This window comes from Cynocephalus volans, chromosome 3, assembly GCF_027409185.1.
Source record: "Cynocephalus volans isolate mCynVol1 chromosome 3, mCynVol1.pri, whole genome shotgun sequence".
Lineage (NCBI taxonomy): Eukaryota > Metazoa > Chordata > Mammalia > Dermoptera > Cynocephalidae > Cynocephalus > Cynocephalus volans.
This window is the reverse complement of record NC_084462.1, coordinates 152924562-152950089: the sequence shown is the minus strand read 5'-3', so window position 1 is coordinate 152950089 and position 25528 is coordinate 152924562. Positions and strand designations below refer to the sequence as shown.

General features: G+C 36.3%; 1 protein-coding gene across 4 annotated transcripts in view; it reads right to left on the bottom strand.

Annotated features, from left to right (window-relative positions):
• The window catches only part of SIPA1L1 (signal induced proliferation associated 1 like 1), a 131538-nt gene that overhangs the window by 66019 nt on the left and 39991 nt on the right, over nt 1-25528 (bottom strand). For all 4 annotated transcript variants that reach the window (XM_063088672.1, XM_063088673.1, XM_063088674.1 and 1 more), the window contains exons 4-6: nt 17860-18034; nt 9777-9880; nt 6710-6867 (exon numbers count right to left, since the gene is read on the bottom strand). In XM_063088672.1, the coding sequence (XP_062944742.1) occupies nt 6710-6867; nt 9777-9880; nt 17860-18034 (437 nt within the window). The remainder of the gene's footprint in view (nt 1-6709; nt 6868-9776; nt 9881-17859; nt 18035-25528) is intronic.

Genomic DNA, 25528 nt, shown 5'->3' with positions numbered 1-25528 from the left:
AATTTGGTATTCCTCAAACTTGTCCAATAAAATCTTAAGTTTCATCTTAAAAATTCACCTTGATTTTGCATTTTACTGAGAAATATTTGTGTTCATTTTAATATAAAAAATATTCTCTCTTCAAACTCTTTGAGTACTACTGAGGGAACATGAAGATTTGTCGTGTGTTTGCTCTGTAGTTTGACCTATCCCCAAACCTCCATTTGAACAGCTTGTACAAATTCTTTACTTCTCCAGGAAACAGAGACATAGAAGTCAAATGACAGAGTTGTTAGAGAGAGCCAGGACTTGAATTTTAGCTTATGGATAGTCCACAGAGTACTCAGGACAAAACCACATTTATTCCCTCTGAGGAAATGTGACAGACCACCAACATGAGTCACATGGCCAAAGACACCAACTGGGGCTGGTTTTAGCTGACCTGGACCATGTAACATTTGCTGGTATCAAAGACCTTGGATGAAGTAACAGGTCTTGATACCCATAACCAATTTCAAGTGGATACAAGGGAATGCTCCAGAGATATCTGCACACAAATCTCCATGGAAAAAAGTGAGAAGACACTTTTACTTTGAAAGCATGACAGAAACTGCAATAAATTAAAATCCCCAACCCCAAATTTAAATGGAGAGTGACACAGAAAACATCAAAATGGCAGAGGAGAGTTTCCCTTTCTTGAGCCTGGATCAGATTGTGGGCTTGAGGAGCTTTCCAAGAAAGCAGGCCTGGGAAAGGACAGGAAAGCTCAGTGGTGGAACAAACATGTGCTAATCATTCTCTCCCTGAGGGCTTCTGATTTCTAACAGTATTCATTCACCAAACCCTCACTGAGCACCTGCTACACGCCAAGCACTGTACTAATAATGTTGAGGATCAGGGGATTGTCAACTAATAATGTTGATGTCACAGGCTCAGCCCTCCAGAAAGTCTGGTGGGGACTCCCTCCAGGGGTTTGAGTCCACTGCTGGGGAAGTGCATGGTGCTATTTGCAACACTTAGGAAAGGCACTTCATCTAGTCCCAGGAGGAAGGGAGGGGAGTGTGAGAGAAGAGGCATTCCAGCCACAGAGCAGTACATGCAGAGGAGGGGCAGGGCACCTATGTTCAGGGCAGAGGTAAGCAGCTCCACAAGACTGAGGGAGGGGTGGTTGAGGGAGACTGGTAGAGAAGCCGACAAGAGGCCAGCTGAAGGACTCCATGCAGTAGGCTATGCTACAGAGTCTGAACCTTTCCCTAAATGTTTTTAAGCACAGAGGGACATATTCAGATTTTTGTCTTAGAAAGGTCAGCTGCACTGGACAATAGGGATGCTGATTAATTATGGCTTGGAATAAACCTTCTGAAAGAAATTTCTACCACTTGACCCACTTTGATTTTTTTTTCTTCTTAGTTGAAGCCTGCATATCTATTCTCTCTGTCTCTCTCTTTTTTTTTTTAAAGAGAAAAGAGGACAAACAGGGACACTTCATGTGCATACACTACACTCTCTGCCTATGCTAAACACTTTACTTATGGGATTTTAAGGTGATGTCAAGCAACCTTTCACTGTACAGAAAGGGAAATTTAGGATCTAAGAGGTTTAAAAATCTGGTCTAATCCCAAGTGCTCTTTGCACTACATCATACTGACTCCTTTCAACATTTATTACATTTAACCACTGAGTACAAAAACCTTTCAGAGATGAGTAACATACACGGGTACTTCAAAAAGTTCACAGAAAAACAGAATTAAAAGATAATACAAATCCTTCTATGGAAGATTTTTGAAGTTTCCTCATATATTTCTACCTAAACATAGATACTGACTACAATTTAACATTTGTTTTGAAGACTCATGGTCATCATTATAACTATGTATTACTAAATTTACTTACTGCTATTACCTATTTTAAAATTAATGATAATTCTTTAATTTCATCAAATAGCGAGTCAATGTTCTAATTTCCAATTGTTTAAGATGTCCTAAGATTTTCTTCATTATCTTTTTGTCTAATTTAGAACAAAAATAAGGTCTACATGTTGCAATTAATTAACCTTTTCAAACTTTTTTATTCTCTAGATTCCCCTCTATTTCTCTCACCCTCTTTTTATTTCTTGCAATTTATTTGTTGAAGGAATTAGGCTATTTGTCACATAGAGTTGTTCAGAGTCTGAATTTTGTCAACTACAACATGTTCCTATGCCTTTTATATTTGCTGTAAGTTGGCTTGTCTAGAGGCTTGATCAAATTCAGAAATAAATTTGGGGGGGGGAGGGGCAAGACTAATTCATAGGTGAGTTGTATTCTTCCACTATGAGGCACACATTTGTCTCTTTTTGTGATCTTTGCAGCCTTTGACCTTCAATAACTGGATCCATAAATTCATTAGTCTTTGAAAAATGGTGATATTCTACACTGTTTTTACAAAGTGAAACCCTCAGGGAAGAGTGAAGTTTATTTGGTTGTTTGCTCTCAAACCAAATGACCACAGACTGCTAAACTCACTGAATTTGTATCTTTGATGTGAATAGTTTCTCTGCATCTCCTCCATGAGTAATTACATACTGATATTTTCAGTACACACTTGCCATTAACAGTTCCTTCACCTTTTTGATTTGTTGCTTCTAATCTGTTTTATCAACTGGGACCAGACAATTAGGCTCATTTTACAATGAAACAAATAAAATAATAGAGACTGAAGAGCTCTCTTATCAGTTGTGGGAGATGCTTAGGTACAGTACACAGACTTAGTGACTCATTTCTGAGTTCTGGGCTATGTCATGACTATTCAAGGTTAACTGGCCCCTGGAATTAGTGTGAATGTCAGCTTTTCCTATATTAACTTTCCAGTCCCCAGGGAGTGTATAACACCACATTATTTCAGGACCTTATCTCTAGGTTCGCTCTCAGAATTTTTCTCTCTTGTTCTCCTGTTATGCTTCTGTAACATACTCCTGACCACTCCTGGAATTATTTCTTTTTTTTCCCGTTGAAATCCATCTATCTGTACTTTAAAACACACACCAGATCCCATTTTCTCAGTTAAATATACTTATAACCAGCCTATAGCCACATGTCTCTACACTATTACCCCAAGACACAAAATAAACAGGGCACCTCTCTGTAACCTTTAATGTTGGGGGAGGAGGATTAAGGAAGAGCTTATTTCCTCCTGAAAAGTATTATGAGGTAGAATGGAAAATTTCTATCAATTTTAAGATAAAACATGGCTCTTCAAGCAATTTTCACACCTCTGAGTTTTTCCTCATACTCCAGCCACTCCTCAAACTACTAGGGATATGAATTTATAGGCCTCTTTCATCAGAGGTACTTTGGTGGAAACATTTAGGGATGCACTAATTTATACTAATTTTATTTAAATCTAATATAACATTATCCCTAGTGGTGTAGCTACAGTAATTCAAATGCTTTTTATCATTTAAAACTCCTTCGTCTCAACTTTCTCCACCCTGAACACTCATATGTTTATTTACCTACACCTGCGTGGTGTCTGAACTGTGGAAAGTTGGAAAGTTTTCTCAAAGGAGTATCTTGCTGTAATAGTGTAGAGATGTGTGGATATAGTCTGGTTTTAAGGATATTTAACTGAGAAAACAGGATCTGGTGTGTGTAGGTAAATAAATATATGAATATCCATGGTAAAGAAAGCTGAGACCAGGAAGCGTCATGTGATGGGGTTAAAAAGATGGGCTCTCCAGGCAACGGATTAAAAATGAGAGAGAGACAGTGAAAATCATGATTTTCAGGGAGGTGGGTGATAAGAATAAGACAGTGAAGTACTGAAGAAGACTAAGACACCTGCCCTCGTTAGCAGCCTGTTTAGACTTACATTATTCACTAAGGTGGCCACTGGCCACATGCAGCTGGCTACTGAACATGAGAAATGTAACTAGTATGACCAAGAAATATTAAATTATATTAAATTTTAACATAAATTTTAAAACCTGATACTCAATTCAGTTATTCAAAAGTTTTTAAAAAGTGTGTTTGGAACAATCTGGATATATAAATCTACTTTTTCGATTGTAAATTTTATGGAATGTACATACAGATGAAGCATTCCCAACGAAAATTTTAGCATTCTAACTGAGATGGCTGTAAGTCTAAAATGCACTCTAGATTGCAAAAATTTAGTCCAAAAACATGTAAAATGTCACAATAATTCTTTTTTTTGCAGTAATTCTTAAATTTAAAAATTACATGTTAATTCATGTTGAAATGGTAATATTTAGATATACGGGGTAAATAATACTGGGTCAAAAAACATATTAAAATTAATTCCACCTATTTCTTATTACTGTTTAAAATGTGGCTATTAGAAAATATAAAATTAATATGCGGCTTGTGTTATATTTCTACTGAACAGTACTGATTAGACAAAGGTTTGAAAATAAGCTCTCAGTAAAAGAAAATTACATAGCTTTCCACTCCCCCAAATGCCCTAGTGGCCATTCAAAAAGGGTTAAGCTTTCTATCTACAAAGTAGTATGAAATCCTTTACATAAGTCCAGTACATGGCATGTTTCAATTGTTCAGGGTATTTTTTAAATGCAAACAATTTTCAATCCCAATTATAGTTGAATGTACTGTGCTTATTTTATTCTTTCATTCTACAACTAATTAAAGTGGCTTTCAGAGACCATATCCTTAACAATGTGGCTTCAGATCTCGTTCTCCATCATCGGGGTTTCCATCCCTGATCCTAGTAAACTACAGACCTCCCAGCTCTAGGGTGTTCACATGTGGAATATACCAATACTTATAAAGCACATGTATTTCACAGGGCCTCCAAAGCCCTGCAGTTTCAGGTTTAGCCTAACTTCTTAAAATTATATATAGAAATGTTAACCTTGCAGAAGACAGGAAACCTTCCTCAGGCTAGGGTCTCTGATGTGGATGGAGAGTTGTGGCACAGCAAGGTTGCTGGCTCAAGGACAGACAAGTTACTTGATTGATATGTAAAGATACTGGGAAAATTGCTATAGGGAAAAAACAGTGTTTGCTAAGATCAAGCTTTTGTTGGTGGATTGACTTAATCTTTTGCAAATTGCATTATGGAATGTCACCTTGTTATTTTAGTAATGTTACCAGCCTCTATTGCTAAACTATAATTGGTCATAACCCCACCTATGTTCTTTTCCTGTAACTTCCTGGTCTGGAGAATAAATGTGGGGTGAGAACCCCAGTTAGTGGTTAATTTCCAAAAAGAAGGAATACCTCACTCTTGAGGGTTCCAGGAAATTAACCCCTTTGGGGTCTCTCACTGCTCGGAAGAAATGGGCTTTGAGTAATCCTTTTAGTGGCTCTGTCACCCAGGGGAAGAGAGATGACAAATCCGTGTGAGGCAAAGCAACATTCACGTAGGCTCAGCACCTGAAAAGTTCTGAAATAGCCTCTGTGTCAGGAGCAAGGACTGCAAAGACCCGGCTTCCATGGCATGTGAGAGGCAGCACAGCAGGGCAGGTAAGAGACTGGGCTTGGGAATCAGACTTACTGCAATCAAGTCTAACTCTGCCCAGTACTCACAGGCTGACCTCAGGCAAGTTACCGGGCCACAGTGGCTTAAATTTCATCATCTGAAAATGGGAATAAAAACATACTTACCTGATAGGTTTTAAGACTAAATGAGGGAACACATGTAAGGTGCCTAGAATAGTGATGGGTTTGTAACAGCTCAACAAAGGTATTTATTATGAAATGTGCAAGGATGGTGGCAGTCAGCAGTAGGCCGAAATAACTTTTACTTGTTTTTTTCCCCTACACTACGCTTGCTTTACTCCTAAAACTAACCTGCATCACCCCTAGAATCAGACAGTTGTGGATCTCACAAACCAACTGTCGGTCTGTGTTGGCCACTTTCTGGGCAGGTAGCTACACTACTTTAAAAACAAATATCCAGAATGAACAAAGTCTAATCATCCAAATTTTAGGGATGGAAAGATATAATGTACTTTCATATTTTGAAAGGATCAATGCATACTGGAAGCATCTTACAAATGCTACAGTATCCTTACACATCTTGGCACTACAGTTATACCAAGCCAGGATCACAGGTTCCTAACCCCTTCAACACCCAACCTCTCCAGTATTTTTGTAAAGGCCTCTGTAGATAGATGCCTGAATTCTCCCATCCAATTACTAACCAGGCCCGACCCTGCTTAGCTTCTGAGATCAGATGAGATTGGGTGCGTTCAAAGTGGTATGGCCGTGGACTAGATACCTGAATGCTGATACTCACAAGACTAGGTCAATTAAGTGACATTGAAACAATTTCAACAAATGCTTAATAAAGCATAAGAATGCCTCTAAGATTGTCTGTCAGAAATGTTAGAGTGAATCAAGTGAGTCCTAAGCAAGGGTCTGGACTTTTTAATAACAATAATTTTTTTAAAAATGAACTTCTCTTCCCTATTTATTATGATCATTTTTCTCTGCTCTTGCCATGCCAAAAAATATATAATTAGGGAGTATGAGTAATTAGCTAGTTGGTGACCAGGTGGTATGGATGAAGGACACCACCTAAGGAGGAGGTGCAAATGGAAATGGCAGGTGTCTAACCAAAATGCCTGGGAATCATGTGAATTCGGCCATCCACATGCAGTTTAAAGATAAAAGTAAATAGTAATAGCCTTCCCATTGTCACTTCAGAAAGCAGAACTGCATGGGGACTCTGTGTGACAACACACCACTGCAGTAGCACCGATACATACCTATAACAGACACTGTCAGTGCAGGGGTTGTGAGCCCTGACAATGACAAAGACATGCTGAAAGTGGGATCGGATGTTTTTTGGACTGAATGGCTGTGCTCCAGGCTCTTGGAAAACAATTGTTACAATATCATTTCCAATGTGCCGCTTCCGTAGGAGCTACAAGAAAAAATAAGCAACCAACATAAATGACAACACTCTGCTTTTTCTTCCCCAATTCCCTTATGTAACTGTATTTAAAACATTCATTACTAATCAGTACACATTAGAGTAGGTAATCTATACATTTACTGTCAATATTTTAGCCTGTCTTATCATTTCCTCCAAAGAAGAATATGGAAATGAATATTCAGAAATTTGCAAAAAAGATATAGCCATTCAAATAAGTCTAATCAATATCTGGAATATTATGCCAAGCCCCAGTGTCTCCAAATCCTGTTTCTACAACAACAGTTTTGTTCCATTTTCATATAAGAAAGAAATTTGCCATACGAACGATTTTTAGAGATAAGAATGGCTGAAGTAATTACAACGCAATTTATGTTCTAGTTTAATTGGCTTCATTTAAAGAAAATGTGGCCAAGGTGTTTTCTGATATACTTTTTGTGTCACAAGCTGGGAATGCAGGAATTAATAACATTCTGGAATGTTGAAATTTAACCTGCTTTTAAATTGTTTTAAGTTTAAACAGCTTCTTTAATTACAATGAAAACTGCTTAAGATCACCTTCTGTTTCACATTCAATGGTGTTTTGGATGGGTGGCTTACAAATTCAGGTACCCCAAATCATCCTGGGCCACTGCCTTTTCAGGAAGGGTTTATTAAATAGTTTAATTCAATAGTATAAAGAAAAATTGAACAATATTTGTATTTCTTATGACATGGAAGCTCTTAAAAGAGAAAAACAACAAAGTATGATACGTATATCAATTACACATTAGGCATAAGCATGGACTTACAAAACTTTAAAAAAAAATTTCTAGTGACACTAAGGCACACAGAGTACATACTAGTAAAATCAATGATCTAGTATTGACTGCCAGCTGAGAGAAACAACAGCCTTTTAGATTAGGATTGAGAACTGGGAATTAGAATGTTTGGGAAATGTACTTTTAACCTTAGAAATTTGAAAGCCTCTCAAATTATCTTCTAATGAGGCAATTTACTTCATTTCTAAACATGATGTATAATCATATATTATGGAAATAAAGGCTGACCTATATTGATTGCTACACAGAATATACCAATAATTAAAGATTAATCTACTAAGAATCTTGAACATACCAAAACCAAATATTAATTTATCTATGTATTATGCCATTTCTACATAGATGATGTCATTTGTCTTTTTCATGCAATGCTATTCTTCCTTCAAAATACAGCTCAATATGTACAATTAATGTCTTAATAAAGGACCCAAATAGAAACAAATCCATTTATCCATTTCACATTATATATAATGAAAGACAGTATTCGTAAAAAATCCATGCAAAAAAGGGTTTTTAAAATGCATTCTTTCCATTTTTTCTGAGGATAAAGTAATCCATATAGCAGAAAATAAATTCTTTAGGTAGAGAATGAAAATTTCTTAATATGTACAGTACCAGACACTTCCTCATTCCGATTTAGAACCATAACACTTTTGCCTTGATTAGACCCCAATATTAAATAATTTAGATAGTTCTCCACTTAAATGCCAACTCACTCTGTCTAGCACTTCAACTCCTTTATTTAGAAATAAACAATCAAATCTTGATACTAAATTGCTTTTTTCTTATTACTAAATTTTTTACCCTCACAAATCATGTCTTTCTCTTCTGAGTGGTCAGGTAGAATAAGCTGTAATCTCCCCTTTAAACATCATGGGTATTGTTCTTAAAGTTTTTGTTTACTGACTAGTCAGAATAAAAAGTCTGGTGTATCTTTTTCAGCATGGTGTTTTATCTCAAAAAAATCTAGAACCTGGAATCTGCATAAAACAAATTGTCAACAAAGTCTGGATCAGGGAGTTTATTTTAAAACAGGTTTATTTCAGATTTATAGCTGACTTATTGCTTTGCTTCCTATTTTTGAGTATTCTGGTACTCACAAATGGCAAGTTTTGTTACCTAGATTTGTGATTTCATCAAACCTGAAGTGATAAAGTATTAGATTAGATCAGTGTTTGGTTAACTTCTGTGAAAGAGGATGTGATTCATTCTGCAGCTGGCTATGTTGTGTTAGTACAACAATTGACAGTAACAAAAATCTATATCCATTTTAAGGTCAGAAGTAAAACTGGACTGCTCATGTTTGTAATAGCTATTTAAAAGGAGAATTGGTTAGCTCTCTGATTCTTTTGAATTTCAGTTTGGTATCATTTATTTTGAAATATTTTTTTTAAAAAACAGCTACGACATATTCTCTATAACAAAACTACCAATTTACATTTTGCTCTGTAACAATCTGTCGCTTCTTAGTTTCCACATTTTACTATCTCACCTACATTTTAGTAATTAGATATTGTGCTTTTAGATCTTTTTAAGAGAAACTCTGTGCATGATGTACAGACATGCAATTGTTATTTATGTTCCTTGCTATATCCTGATGAACATATTAAGAATATTATTCTGAGATTCCATTGACATGTATTTTGATTTTTCTCCAACTTAGTATACTAAATCTCCTTTGAAATCTAAGATGAAACACCAGTACGCTCCTGCCTTGTACACTGCCCTCCTGAAATGAAACTTCACCCACTCGTGCATGTTCCTTGCAACCCTGCCGAGTCATCTAATCACCATGATTTCAACTTGTTCTCTTCAGATTTCATGAAAACCTCAATCTCCATGAGTAAAAAGCAAATGATTAATTCACAAAGCCATCCAGCTGGCTGTTAACCTAGAATTTGTGTCTCTTCATTTGTTTTCAGCTCATTTGCTATTCCTTACTTCCACAAAGCACAAAGCTTCCCGCTGCTGTGACAGGTGCAACACTAAATTCTGGTTTAAGATTTTACAAACTTGCCACTTAAGCTTCTGAAGGAAATGAAACAAGAGGGAAAACACAGATAACACCAGATCTCTTACCTGTTGCTTGTTGTTAGGCGTGTATGGCAACATGGTAGAAACATGGAACATAATTTCATAGTCTTTGTATGTTGTGTATAGAGAATGGGTTCCAGTGGAGTCAGCTACAGTTAAAAAAAATATATACAACAATAAGAAGACTATAAGAATAGAAAAAACAATTCATTTAAGAGAGAGAAATATCTCGAAAAAACAAAATAGGAAATAATTTAGGATGAAAAGATCCTATATAAGACCTACTACTATACATGTTTTTACCCATTTTTTGTACCTGATCGTCTTTGGTGGTCTAGTGAAGCCTATGGATCAGATCCTTTCTCAGAATATTTGTAAATACATAACATAAAATATATTAGATTTCAAAATACATCAATTATATTGAAAAAACACAATTATATAACTTTAAAATATGATATGAACAAGATTTATATAACAAGATTAGCATTTGGTCTAATATTTACTATAACTTTAAAGGGTAGTGAGCACAAGCAGTATTTTGAGATATCTGTAATGACAAATAATATACAAAATCAGTGAAAACAAAGATAAAATTTTTTTCTATCCAAGTTCACAGACCCCTGGATTCTGTCCACAGATATCAGGCTAAGAACACCTTTTCTAATACTTCAATTCAAGCAAGAAGATTGTTTTGTTAACAAATAAATGATGATTTAACAAGACCATAACATTGAAAAACAAAGGTATAATAGCAACGGTCAACAACTTTTTCGAAAAGACTTAAGTGTGTGTTGTGCTCTCATCTTCCTTAAGGAACAAACAACCTCTACTGCCTTAAGTTAATCATTAACAACATTTCAGAATCAATGTGCCCACAAATACCTGGAAACCAGAGAAGAGACTTATTATTTGCCCAACTGAAAGGGAGTATCTGTTTAGACTCAAAGGATCTGGACTTACAGGCTGCAAAAGGAACAGAAATGCATTCATTCTGGGTAAACCCAAGCCTCTATTAGCCATATTTTTGTGGACCAAAAAAAATCCTTCACTACATTTTAGAGAATGATGCTGTAAGACAAAACCTCAGGCATGTACCAAAAGGCAGTAGTTCTCAAAATTTAGTACGCAAAGAGTCAGCTGGGGAATGAGTTTAAAAGCCAGATTCCCAGGGCCCACCCCCAGAAATACTGCTCAGTGGGTGGGGGGCCTTGCAGAGGAATCTATTTTTAGTAAGCATTCCCAGGTAACTCTAATGCAGTAGCTCCAGGGTCCTTAGGTACTGCTCTGAGAACAGACTACAGTTGTGGCTTACAGACAGCTCTGTAAAGACGTTTTAGAGCCCTGAGTTTCAAGCTTGGGCTTACTGAAGGATCTTAACTTTGAAAATAACATTAAAGGCAAACGTTTAAAAATAGCTAAAAATAGAACAAAGACTACTTTTCAGAAATTGTAAAAATATGTACTGACATATAACTACCCAAGAAAAATATCTTTTAAAAGTTAGTAACCACCACCACAATGAACTGCATATTACTAAAGTAAAGTACTCAATTGAACTATTTAAGACAGGTCTTGAGTATGAAGAATGCATCTATTGTTAAGGACACTTGCTATAAATAACTGTAGAACTGATTAGTACATTTTAAAACTTTAAAAGTGAAATCTTTGACATATACCTACATGTGTTTCAAGTTGATTTTAAGCAAAACTAATGAACTAGAAAAAAAGATTGTCATCTGGTATTCCCGTATTACATTTTGCTTTATATGTCTGTCTAATTCTAAAAGGATTACTGCCAGAGAGAAAAACTGATCTTCAAGTAAACCTGAAGATTATTTTTCTACTTCTGGCTCTTTCTCCCTTTCCCTGCATGCCTCATTTCACACAATATATGCTACTTGACCAGCCTTTTTATGGGGACCTCTGGAAACTCCAGAGTTTTGCTGATAATTTTCAAAAGTTTCAAAAGTTTGAGAGTTAAAAGTAGGGCCAAAACAATATTTCCCTTTCTGAAAAGAAAGGCATTCCAAAATCCTGAAATTACTACATACATAATAGAGTTGCTAAACTTCACTAGGGAGAATGGAAAAAGAATGTTTGCCATACTTTCTAAAGAATAAAACATCCAATGTTCTTCTTATATTTTTAGTGACGATGAAACCCTGAAACCACATAGGTTTTAGTAGAATGACAATCAGGAAAATGAAAATTAGAAAAATGAAAAAAAGCCTCTTTTATCTGATTGAAGAGAATATACATTGAGCAATCTCTTAAGAGAAAATGTGCTTGTAGAAGAGGGATGGAAATAATGCTACTTCATATTTAGATGAAGCTTTAAAATTTAAAAAGTAAATTCAGGTATTACACAGGTCATCTTGACAAATCATGTGATCTGTCTCCCAACCACACTACTAGTGCATGGTATACATCCACTAATATGGTCAGAACTCTACTATTAAGTGATAGAAAGCAAAACTTCTATTATTCAAAGTAGATGATGACAAGAAGACACTGGATAATTGAGAAACAATAAGAATATTCTTCCCAGCTGCTTTGAAAAGGGGTACAAAAGTCATAATATCCTATATTACGCATTCTATTTGAAGATGGTATGAACAAGTTAGAAAGTTTACAGAAGCAGTTTCACGTACTGCCAATGTCATAATCATTCTAGATTTCTCTTCTGGCTCAACTCTTTTGCTCTTTGGTAGTCTAAAGCTTGGAGGACAAGGTGTATGTGTATGAATCTGAGTCAGGAAAATATAATTTAGACTTTGTATAACTGTTTCCTGGTCCCTAAAGGGTATGTTAAAATTAGGAAAAGCTAGATGAAGGAAAACAAGCCTATGCAATTTAATTGTTGGAAAGTTCCTATTTTTAAATATATATGAACACATGAACTAAATGCATATAGACTAATAAAGTCAACAGGATGAAAAAGCTTGGTTTATTAATGTCCTCGCCATTACAGAACACATCAAATGTAGGAAGGAAAATCACAGAGGGGTGGTGGGTCTGATTCTTACCCATGGTTTGAAATATTTTCATAGTTAGCTGGCTGCTGGAGACCACCCATTTAAGATCCCTGTAGTAGTCAGATAGAGACATCTCTCATCAATGGAACCTTGCCTCAGGGTGTGGGGGTGCAGAAGTCAGCACTCAGAAGCACAACAGTATTCACTTCTGGAACACAGGTGTTTATCTGAGATGAGGTACACTTTGGCCCTTGTACCTCACTCACTCACTAACGAAGTATTTGAGGAAATTAAGAATTCCACCTACACTGGTATTTATCATATTTACTAATATCTTTTCAATGTATCTTTAGCTGTGGTTAGGAGATAGGTTACTTTACTTCAATGAGGAAGGGATAAAGAAGAGTTTATGCAGCACTACCCTTTGCTATGACAGGCAAACTCATACTATAGGTTCAAGGAATGTGTGATTGTGTAGGTGTATGTATCTGGGGCTCAAGGCTTCTCAAAATCACTAACATATTGAGGTAAAAGGACAGACAGAGTGTGGGGCTGGTACTTAGGAGTCAGCCACTACTATTTTCTACCTATTGCTCACATTGCAAGATACCTGCAATTACTTGGATCCCAACTTGGAAGTAAGAAGATCTGAACTTGAATGCCAACAGTATCATTGGCTAAATGATCAGAAACAAGTCACTTCACTTTCTCTGCTCTTCAATATTCTCACTGTTGTGCAATAAAATGAAATAATGTATATACAAGTGCTGGCCCATAAAAGATGTTTAATACATGTGTTGGTTAGGATTTAGGATTTTGTGCAGTTAAAGTGAAAAGACAGAGTAGAGTTTCCTTAAAAAGAATCCTTTTTTTCATTTATCAGTCTCTGCAACTCCAAATAGCCATTTGCATGTGCAAAGCATTTAAGCAATGCTAGTTTTACCCCTTTCCCTATCAAAGCTTAAATATTCCAAATAAGGATTTATTTTCTTTTTGAAAAGTCTTGCATCTCTTCTAAGATCCTGAAACTCAACTGCCTATACAACCCTGCTGAAAAATGGAAGAGGCAACAAGCATTTACTAATACTGCAGCAAATTAATGAAGACAGAGTTTTGAAGGAATGCTTTACAAATGGCTTCTAAGTCTCCTATGTGCTCTCCAGTTTTCAAATAACAAACTGCTTGGTGGGAAGTTTATTTTTGTATTCACTGTAGTGTGAAGGAATGGTAATTATCTAGAGGTTGTATCACCCAAATAAGGAAACAAAAGGAGAAAAACAACCCACTAATGAAAATGTCTTCATTGCATGACTGTTCCAGCCCATGACATGTTTGGAGCTTGTCTGAGGAAATGGACTTTGGAGAGATAACTGGGAAAAAGAAGAAACGATTCAATAATTCCATTAATCCTTCCTTTCTTGAGTGTCTCCCTCTTTAGTACTTTCACAGAAGTACTAAAATCTGACTGTAATCATAATATGTGACAACTGAGCTGTCTCATGACATGGTTTGAGTACTGTTCATCCGAGGGCTTGAGAGAAGAAAAGACATAGCCAAAAGGTCAGGCTGGGGTTCACTGTGCTTAATTCTACATCTATGCTTTCTCTGAGCACTTCATTAACCATACCACTAGGATCTGGTCTATTTCCCTAATGCTTACTAGCTATCTAACCAAGGGCATGTAAATTAATCTAAAAAAGCCAATTCTACAAAATGGGGATAACTTGTATCTAGTAGGGTTTGTTGGGCTTAAATGAGACAGTATATATGTCAAAAGTATCTGAGACTTTTACTTCCAGCTATAACAAAGTAAATAGAAAATTGATAAAATATCAAAAACTACTATTTTCAGACGCCAGACAATAGGCAGCATCGGACAAGTAATCCATGAGAAAAAGAATCAAAGCAGTGAGCCCTATGATCTCCTGGGCTTGCTACCTAGAGGCACTTTTAGGACAACGGCACAGAGCAGACTTTGAAGGGGAAGCCAAGACAAACTGGAGTTCAGGAAGTCTGAGGGGGCTGATATTAGCCAGGCAGAGTACCAAAGAGGAGGAAACGTCAGAGCAAAAGAGATTCAGAAATCTGACTAGGGGACCTCTTGAGTCTTGGGCTGAATAATAAGCTGCACACACATAGAGCTGAATCCCCAAAGCTGCGCAAAGAAAAACCATTAGGGAAAGAACAACTACCAGAGAAATGTAAGCCAAACAATTTCTGCAGCACACACAAGGTTGGAAGACATTTGAGTTCTGACCAAGCACAGTATAGACACCTCACTGAGTATGCAGGTATTTAGGTACAAGAAAAGTCATGCCTTAGCAAGACTAAAGCTAGAGTAAAGGCTACTCTAGGTATACTTTAACAAAGCTGAAAAACAAGACTCATAAAGATCAAGCTGTTCTGTTAACTGCATGCTAAAACAAAACCCAACACTCTTTAAAACAGAAAATAAAATCCAGACATTCAACAATGAAACACTCACAATATCCGATATCTAATCAAAAATAACCAGATGTGTGAAGCTATAAAATGTAACCCAAGGCAGGAGAAAATCCATTAAAAGATAGAAACCCAACATGACAGAGATGATGGAATCAGCAGTTGAAGACTTTAAAACAACTATTATAAATATGTTCAAGGAAGGATTTAAAGGCTAACATGAACCTAATGATATAAGAAAAGATTACCAAAAGCAACTTCTGGCCCCTGAAAATTACAGTATCTTAAATGAAAATTAACAACTGATTAAGACACTGGGAAGAAAAGAAAAACACAATGAGCTTGAAGACATATTAACAGGAATTATCCAAACTGAAGCACAGATTTAAAAACCAAACAAAAAAAAAGTTGAAAAAAATAATAAATAATCAGCTGATTGGGTCATGATGTTATAACAGCAAGGTCAAGGGTTTAGATCCCTGAACTTGTTAGCCACAATCAATCAATCAATCAATCAATCAATGAAAAGGGCCTCATTAACCTATAATACACTAGTGAGTGATATATGTGTAACTGGAGACTCAGAAGGAAGGGAGATAGAACTGAAGAAAAAAAACAGAATTAAATAATGGCAAACAATATTTTAATTAGATGAAAACTACAAATCCACATGTGCAAGTGACATCTATAGTGAGAATGATCCTTTAGGGATATTTGTTCTGGAAAGCGTTTTTTCTTTTTAAGGATTATACTGAAAGAAAAAGTTTTCTTGACATGTAATACAGTTAGATAATGTGTTGAGATTACATCACAGCATATAGAGCAAAGTTTTATTTTTGTGGGTGTCATGGCCACTAAGAGTCTGCTAGGGTGTGCAGAGGTTGACTGTTGACTATTGTGGTGGTCTGTTATTATTTAATATGAGCTTAAATGACAAGGCTAATGGCCTGTCTAGTTTTTGCCCCTATTAGCATGGGGTAAAAAAAGATAAATTTGCATGCTGCCTTCTTTGGGGCTTTAGAGTGGAAACACTTTCCTACTTTCCATTCATTTTAGGAAACTTGATACAATGAAAAGACAGAAAAGGAAACCATGAATCCTTCTCAGGAGATAATACCTCAAAAAGTTGGAATACTTAAAAGAGAGTAGTTCAGTGAAAAAGAACTCTCTTCCCTGATGAATGTATTTATATAAGTCTAAAATGTTGCAGTTTGAGGCAGTTTGCTAATCTAGGCTCATCCCCCTCTAGCCTTTGCAATTGTTCAGATATTCAAGCAAACTGTGCACAAAGTACTTATTTTCTTATTCTGCTGCCTTACTAGATGCTACACTGCCTAACTATATCCTACCTATGCATTCCTCACACTGCCCTTCATCAATCATCAAGAGGTGGCTGGGAGGGGAGGAGGTGGATGGTAGCTGCCAAAAAAAGAAAAAAAAAGACATGGCTGGGGATGCATAAATACACAAATAATACACTAGCTTATCAACTCCCAATCTGACCATTCATTTACAGAATCAGGGTGCTTATGATACTTCCTCTTCCCAGATCCTTCCAATAGTTCTTTGTAGTTATAATACTTTATATAGCACAACAAATTGGGACAACATAAATAAACTGTAAAGGGTGAATACTGGAATATCAGGATAAAAAGAGTTTAAGGACATATCAAAATTTAACATTTTATGCAGTTGCAAGCACAGTACAGAACGTTAAAATAATATTTAAGAAGCTAGGTTATTTATGGGTTTTAATAGTCTCTCTTGCACGTTGTTTCCAAGTTAGCAACAGCAAAACCATGGCAACAGGAAATTCTTCCCTGCAGTGGAGTTTATGAATGCTTTTCTGTTTTCATGACTCAACTCCTTATTTAATTTCCTGTACAGAAAATCACACAGATTATGATGGACTGCATTACAGATATGCTAATCCAAAGACCCTCTCAAAGAAAAACAGGTTACAGGTGTCTATGGATGGACTTTGAGATAAACTTTAAAACTGCCTCCATGCAGACACGCAGCAGAAGTCAATGTATGCTAACCAAAAATCATATTTGAGAACTATTTTATTGACAACTTGGGGAATGGAAATGGACAACCATGTAGGTTCATGTGCCAAAAACACATTGCTTCATTACTGTGCTTTTAATCAACATATTTTATGAACCAAACTAATACCAAAGCTAACAAGCCTACTTTCTTAGAGATTTAGTTAGACTATTGGACAATAATAGAAACAAACAACAAAAAACCTCCTAGATATTAAAATAATATAAAAATAAATAAGAAAACCATACAAACTCTAATACAGAGATAAGCATGAGGACCATGAAATGAATTAATGAAAGTCAAAAATTCTAGGGCTTACAATCAGATGCTTATAAGTTTCTGGAGTTTTTAACCACCCTAACATTCAGCTAAATGTAACAAAATTTATGCAACTATCTATGAGCAATTCTGCATGATCTGAGTCCATTCCCTACTCCATCCACACCACTGATAACGATATTTTTTTTATAGTCCAATCCTAGCTACTTTGATTATGATCTTCAACTGTTCTGGTTCAACATCTACCCTCTCTGGCTTTCTCTCATCAACAGCAGTTTTCTGTTATAAATGGCAATGTTGTTTTACAGACAGTTTAGCAGATGCACATCAACACAGCAGGAGGAACATAAACCTAGTAACAGAGTGTAAGTATTTCTTACTTTTGGTGTCAAGCTGTGCACGATACTTCTCAAATCCTTTGAGCCGAACTCGTTCTCCCAACAGCTGAAGGAATTCCTCAAAGGCCGGGCCGGCTGATTCATTGTTGTACATCTCTTCTTCGGTGCTCTGTCCAGCTTTGCAGTACATGATCCCTACTTTCTGCTGATAGTTCAGCTGTGAAGGCAGGCAATACAATGCATGTAAATACAGGCAGATGCACTTTGCCCCACTTAAATGCTAATAAGTCCTGTAGGGCACATGCCTAGCAAGTAGCTAACATCTTTCTCCTCTTGAAATCCTTCTGTTTTAATTCTCCTGTCTCTAATCCAAAAAATACAGTGGGGCAAGCATCTATAATCTTCATGAATTAAGAGAAAAGGCCAGAAAAACAAATTAGAATTTTCTGTATGTCAAGATCATGCATCATTAGAACAGATGTTGACACTTTAGAGAATTTCTGTTAATGGATTACAAAGTACAAAATGAGGCTATAAAAAAACAGCCTGACAACAATAGGCAATTATTCTCCAAAGATCTCCCCCTTTTAAAAAGAGGGGCCTTTCCTTAGGTTTAAAAGCAGAGATCCACTTTACAAAAGATACTTTAAAATAACTTGTTTTACATTAAAAAGTTCATTAATATTCTTGCTATATATATATATATATATATATATATATATATATATTGTAAAATTTGAAAAGCCTTAACTCCTAATACCACTATTCCAATATATTAAGTTATAAACTTTCAAGTATTTTTCCTGGAGAGAAACTTTAAAAGCGGCTTCATAATGACAAATCAGCTTGTGGCAAATATTTCTTCCTCAAATACAGTTAAAATGAAGCATTCAAGAGATTTTAACATAACATTAACCAAAACATTTATTCATCATTGAAAAGTCTAGTCATTCTGCAAAGAAATTTTAAAGTGGTACTCATCATTTAACAAGAAATGAGTTTTCACGGGGGCTAGCTGGTGACTCGGTTAGAGTGGGTGCTGATAACATCAAGGTCCAGGGGTCCAGGGTTCAATCCCTGTACCAGCCAGCTGCACCCCCCCCCCCAAAAAAAAAAATGAAATGAAAGAAATGTTTTCAATGTAAAACTTTTAGTTCTCCAGTGACATCAGGACAATTCTCATCACTTAATCCTATTTCCAGAGTGGCACTGCAACCACCACGTCAGTAAATTTTCATCTAATAAAAGGAAAGGGGGAAGAGAAGAGATAAAATTTTAATAGCTAACATTTATTGAATACTTACTGTATTTCAGTTTGTTCAGTGTTTTACATTAACTTGTTATCCTCACAACAGCCCACAAGGCAAATATTACTACCCCTGTTTGACAGATAAGCAAAGTGAAGGCCGGAGAACGGAAGAGAAGGTAACAAGCCCAGAAGGGAGAGACACAAGATCACATTGTCGGACCTGTGATACGGCTCCATTAAACATCACCAGACTCAACCAGGCTTGTCTTGCTCTACTTCTATCACTGTAGCATATGTCCACAACCCCTACTTGCAATTCTGAAGTTGAAAGGTAAAAACCAGATTCAAGCAAACACATTTGGCACCAAAACCTGATATGTGGTTAACACTGGCACTTTTAATTTATTCCTTTGTGTGAATACTCATATTTTCTCCTGCACAAATATTTATGCGTTTGATTGTGGGGTACTGGCCCAGATCCCACTGGGAATACTAAGGTATAGTACATGCATTTTCTTACTCTCCTAAAACCTGAAATTTTCTGAATTCTAAAACATATCCAGCCCCTGCCATTTTACAGTGAGGGACTATGAACCTCAACTACCTTTTTCAACTTTCCAAACCAGATGGTTCAGAAGAGTGGTAACACAGAAAATGTCATAGGGGAGAACCTTTGCTTGCCTTCCTCCGCCCTTCCAATACACCCTGCCTAGTTGACAAAGAAGCTCAACAGTCTTTACTTGACCCTCAGACACAAAACCTCCCTGGGAGTTCCATAACTGCATAGAACTGATCCTGCTTTACTCTTCCTACGCTGGTGGGTGGAAGGTAAAGTGATGAGTCTGAAACTTACAAATAACTGGATGTACTGATATTGGAATACTTAAAAAATAACAAACACCCTGACATTATTGCTACTTCATTTTAATTATGAATAAGAGCACATTGTGGACTTAGTTCATTTTTGTATATGTTAAATCAAACTAAAATCTGGCCTGAGAAAGCCTCTGTACTCGCATCCTTGAGTTCTGACATACGAACCTGAACTGCAACCTAACTTAGAAGTGTGCTTCCGTCACAATAGCTGAGTCTCAGCCCATCACAGCAGTCATACCTCAACCACTCACAGGTGGCTTACTGTTCAAATGGTGTTCACGTACGGCAAATGCCAAGCTGTGACCAATCCAGCTGTTTCTGTAGGTCACTTTCCTTTTTCTATAAATCTCGACTGACCACCTGGTAGCTGCAGAGTCCCTCTGAATCTGTTCTGGTTCTAGGGCCTGCCCAATTTGTGAATCTTTTTTTTTTTCTCAAACTTTGTTAAACTTAACTTGTCTAAAGTTTTTCTTTTGTCATATACCACACCTGGGAAAAACAAAACAAAAAAATTCAGGTAAAACTTGCTGCACACTACTGACATTTAACATCTTTCTTAGCTGGCCTGCTTCTAATTTCTGAATGTGGTGAATGCTTAAAGAGGAACTCCCACAGGTAAAGATCTCATCTTGGCTTTACAACTAAGCTGAGTACCCTATTAGGTCGCAACAAGTAGAAAGGTAGTGGTAGGCTCTAAGTCTATTACAAAGAAGTCCTTAACACAGCCGGAGCCCAGGACTGACCACTATCCGATTCTCTCCCTCTGGGGAGAACTATCAAAGAGGTAAAGCAATGGAGAAAGAAAGGGGCTTTAAGTTATATGTTGTCTGGCTGTGACTCCCAGATCAGGCTTCACATGCAACAATGTAAAACAAAAGTCACCCTGATCAATGAAAAGCACTACAGTGACACTGGATTTGTGGGTGCCTTTTTAAAACTTCTTAGATAAAGGATTAAGATCTCACTGTGAACATTCAAAAGGATTCAGTGATATATAAAAAAGAGTTCACTGTGGAAAGAAAAGAAAGGAAACAAAGCACTGGACAAGCAGAATCTAAGGACAATGAGACAATGTGCCCCTTCTTTTGACTGATTTCTCATACTCTAGCGAGTTCCACCTGCAGACAGAACAAACTTGTTTTACCGGATGTGAAACGAATGCTCCTTTAAGAGGACTAGGAAATTTGTTAGAATGTCAGATCTTCGTTGGTTAGAAACTGTTCCAAATGTCAACTACTCTATCCTTTAAGGGGACAATACAGTGTATCTTTGATATCTACTCCAATTAAATCAAAGGTAAGTAGCATTCTCTGAACTCAGGCTCCTAGAATCCTTAGTAACTGTGTCCCTGACAGAATGAGAGGTTGTTGAGGAGGAGTTATGTAATGTAATAAGGAACTTTCCAAGAAAAGGAGCAAATATAAAGGGAGTTTAAGCTATGGTTTGGAGATTTTGGATTCTTATAAGGTTATATAAAACAGTATTTTTTTTCTTTGAGAAACATAAACATATCTGTATGGGTTTATGTATATGAATATACAATACTTTAATGTGATGCTCAAAATAAAGTTATGATGACACCAAAAACCTTCTTGGGAACAGATTGGATTTATCCACAGTTTAGGATTTTGCTTTGAACAATCTCTGGATCATTTAATAACGCTGCTATAATTCCATGCTTGCATATAAACTGTTCATAGGAAACACTGATGAAGTGTTTGGGCACTCAACAAATGTTTGTATTTATAAAAAGTGGTGATGGTCAGTCCAACAGGACAAAAGCTATGTTCGAGATGAAGATCTTGAATCATAACAAAGTGAAGTATCTTTCACCATCTACCAAAAGTGAGGTGGGTTCTCATAAATTTGCTCTTTCTCTCATAAAGCAGGCATTCTAACACAGAATCAAGGAAACAGACAGTGCAATCTGACTTACCCAGCTCTGAGTTCCTGGAAAGATGGATGATAAAGCCAGAGCCCTTTACCAAAAGAAACAGATTTGAATAACCAGGTACTCAGAGAACTCTTAAGACAGCTCCCATTTTCACCCCATCTTCCCTGGGGTCGTGGCTATAGGAAAGCCAGTGGGGTAGCATAGACCATGAGAACACCCAGTTCTTACATTCTTATATAACCTTTAACATCTTCTGATTTAATATAGAAATTTAAAATAGTCACTATGAGGTATTTAATCATGCGACATTTCTCAAAGTGTGGACTGTCAACTCTTGAGGGTCTCTGAGGGGGGTCCATGATGTCAAAACTATCTTCATAATAATATTAAGAGGCTATTTGACTTTTCCACAGACATTTGCAGTGATGGCGAGTCAAACTGGTGGCATCTCAGCATGAATCAAAGCAGCAGCACCAAACCAAACCTGCACTCATTGTATTCTTTCTCACTGCCGTACATTCACACCCACTCCAAATAAAAATTCAGTTAAGAATGTCCTTGATAAAGCAATAAAATGTTAATTTTTATTAAATCTAGACATTTAAGTACATGTTTTTTAATATTTCCCATGTGAGAAAATGGGGAATACATATAAAGCAGCTGTTGCCTATTGAGGTATAACAGATAACTCAAGGAAAGTCATTTGTTCAACTGAGGTTATAAGCTGAACTAGTTTTTTCAGAGATGACTGTAGTAGTGGGTGGAATAATCCACCCCCTCCCAAAATATACCCCTTCCCAGAATATGCCTCCCCTCCCCGCAGATGTCTACATCCTAATCCCTGGATCCTGTGAATATGTAATGTTACGTGGCAAAGGGGAACTAAGGTTACAGACGTAATTAAGACTGCTAATAAGTGTACAGGGAACATATCTTGGATTAGCTAGGTGGGCCCAATGACGAAAAGGCCCTTGAAAGAGGAAGAGGGAGGCAGAAGACGATGGTTAGAGAAGAAATGTGACAATGGGGGCAGAGTCAGTGGGATGCAACATTGGTGCAACAAGGAGGAAAGGGCCATAAACGAAGGAATATGGGTGACCTCTAGAAGCTGGAAAGGGGAAGGACACAGATCACACCTAGAGCCTCCAGAAAGAAACAGAACTCTGCCATCACTAACCTACAGAAATGTGAGGTAATAGATTTGTGTTGTTCTAGGGCACTAAGTTGGGGTAATTTATTATAGCAGCAATAAAAAAAAAAAACCAATAAAAACATTATTTGTATTTGAAAGAACTACCAACAGACAGACTATGGTTATTTAGAGTTGCATATTTGGCAGATACTTTCCTGAAAATAAAAAAGAGAGCATATTACTTCAGGGAAAGCAACTGACAATACTTCTTGCCAATAATAAAGTTCAAGCTTTAATGCAAAATTTAAATTTTGGAAAACTTATACCTATCACCATAGCTTGAGAGCTTCCCAACACTTAAAAACTTTTCTAATAAGATCAATGGGACATTTTTATTACTGTAAAATGAGTTAACACTTACAAAATCTGCATAAGAGAACCAATATTTTCCAAGTGACTGACACAAGAAGTTATAAAATCATGCATGTGTAAATAATTTATCGAAAGTGCACAAAAGCCAATGAATTTTTAATTTAACAGAGTACACTCATATAGTTTCAAATTGTATATTGCTGTTAACCTTAAGAAACTACCATTTGTTGAATTTTGGTGTTATATCAAAGAAAAATATCCACAATTGTCTGAAAGGGCCATAAAATATTCCTTCCTTTTCCAAGTACATCAACTGTGTGAGACCAGATTTTCTCCATCTACTCCAACTGAAATAACATACTGCAAGAGATCGACAGCAGAAGCACATGAGTCCAACTGCCTTATATTAAGCCAGACATTAAAGAGATTTGCAAAACAGTTAAACAAATACTATTCTTCATACTAATATTTTTTAGAAAAAAATTTTTCACAAAAATGTTATTTTATAAACATGTAATAGTTTTATTTTACTTTTTTTTTTTTTTTTTTAAAGATGACCAGTAAGGGGATCTCAACCCTTGGCTTGGTGGTGTCAGCACCACACTCAGCCAGTGAGCCAACCGGCTATCCCTATATAGGATCCGAACCTATGGCCTTGGTGTTATGAGCACCAAGCTCTACTGAGTGAGCCACAGGCCTGCCCTACTATTGCTATTTTAAAATAAATTACTAATACTTCAAAATTTAGTTTGATTTTAATATGTTAAGTGAACAAAAAAGTCACAAAAAACCTCTTTGAGATCCTTAACATTTTTTGCTTTTTATTTATTTATTTTTTTTATTATCCATACATGTAGGGTACGATGTTGATTTTCAATTGTGTAGAATGTCCGGTGGTTAGATCAGTAGAATTACCTTATTCATCATTACAATACACAATCATTCTTTGAGTCCATTGACCAATTCCTCATTAGCTCTCCTCCCTCTACCCTCCCCTTTTCCACCTCTAGTTTTCTAAAAATTCAACATATTTTTGTGATTGTTGTTTTTTTCTTTCTCTGTCTCTCTTTATTGTTCATTTGTATATTTATGGATTCAGAAGAGGGTAAAGGGACTCTGAGACTTTAAAGTTTGAGAACTGCTATCGGTGTGCTTTATTTTGCATTTCTCTTATGGCTAAGAAAATTATGTACTTTTTCTTATGTTTATTCGTTATTTTGATATCCTTTTTATCTGAAGATCCTTTCAATATTTTTCCCTTTGGCTGTTGTTAAAATTTTCTCTTTATCACTGGTTTTAAACAATTTGATTCCAGTGTGTCCTGGTGTAGCTCTCTGCATGTTTCTTATTCTCACGGTTCATTAAGCTTCTTGGAACTGTTAGTTTACAGTTTGCATCACATATAAAAGACATGGAACTATTATTTCCCCAACTATTTTTTCAGGCCCTTCCTATAAATGACTTCCTCTATTGCTTCTCGGCCTTTTGGCTAAGATTAAGTGTAGACAACTTCCTCTGGGGACTCCAATTATATGTATATTAGGCCACCTGAAGTTGTCTCACAGCACACTGATGCTGTTTTGTTTTTCTTCATTTATTTGTCTGTATTTAACTTGGAATTGTTTCTATTGCTGTCTTCAAGTTCACTAATCTTTTGTCCTACAATGTCTAATTTGCTGTTAAACCTAGCCAGTGAATTTTTCATCTCAGACATTGTAGTTTTCATATTTATAATTTAGATTTGAAACCGTTCTATGTCTTCCAGATCTCTACTTAATACGTTCCATTTCTCCTACAGCTTCCTGAACATATGAAAAGACACCTGTGTCACGTTTCTGTTTGCTTTTGATTTTTCACCCTTATAGGTCATATTTTCCTGCTTGTAATTTTTGATTGACTGATTGTCAGACATTGTGAATACTACTTGGTTGGGTGATGGATGCTGTTGTATTCCTAGAAGTATTTTTGAGTTTTGTTCTAGAACACAGTTAAATTATTTGGAAATAGTTTGAAACTTTCAGTCCTTGCTTTTAAACTGATCAGTTGTACCGGAGCAGTGTTTAGTCTAAGGATAATTTTCCCCAATATTGTGGCAGAGGCATTCTGAGACTCCACCATGTGAATTATGAGATTTTTCCAGTTGGGCTGCCGGGAACAGAAACTATTCCTACTCAAGGGAGAGCATCTA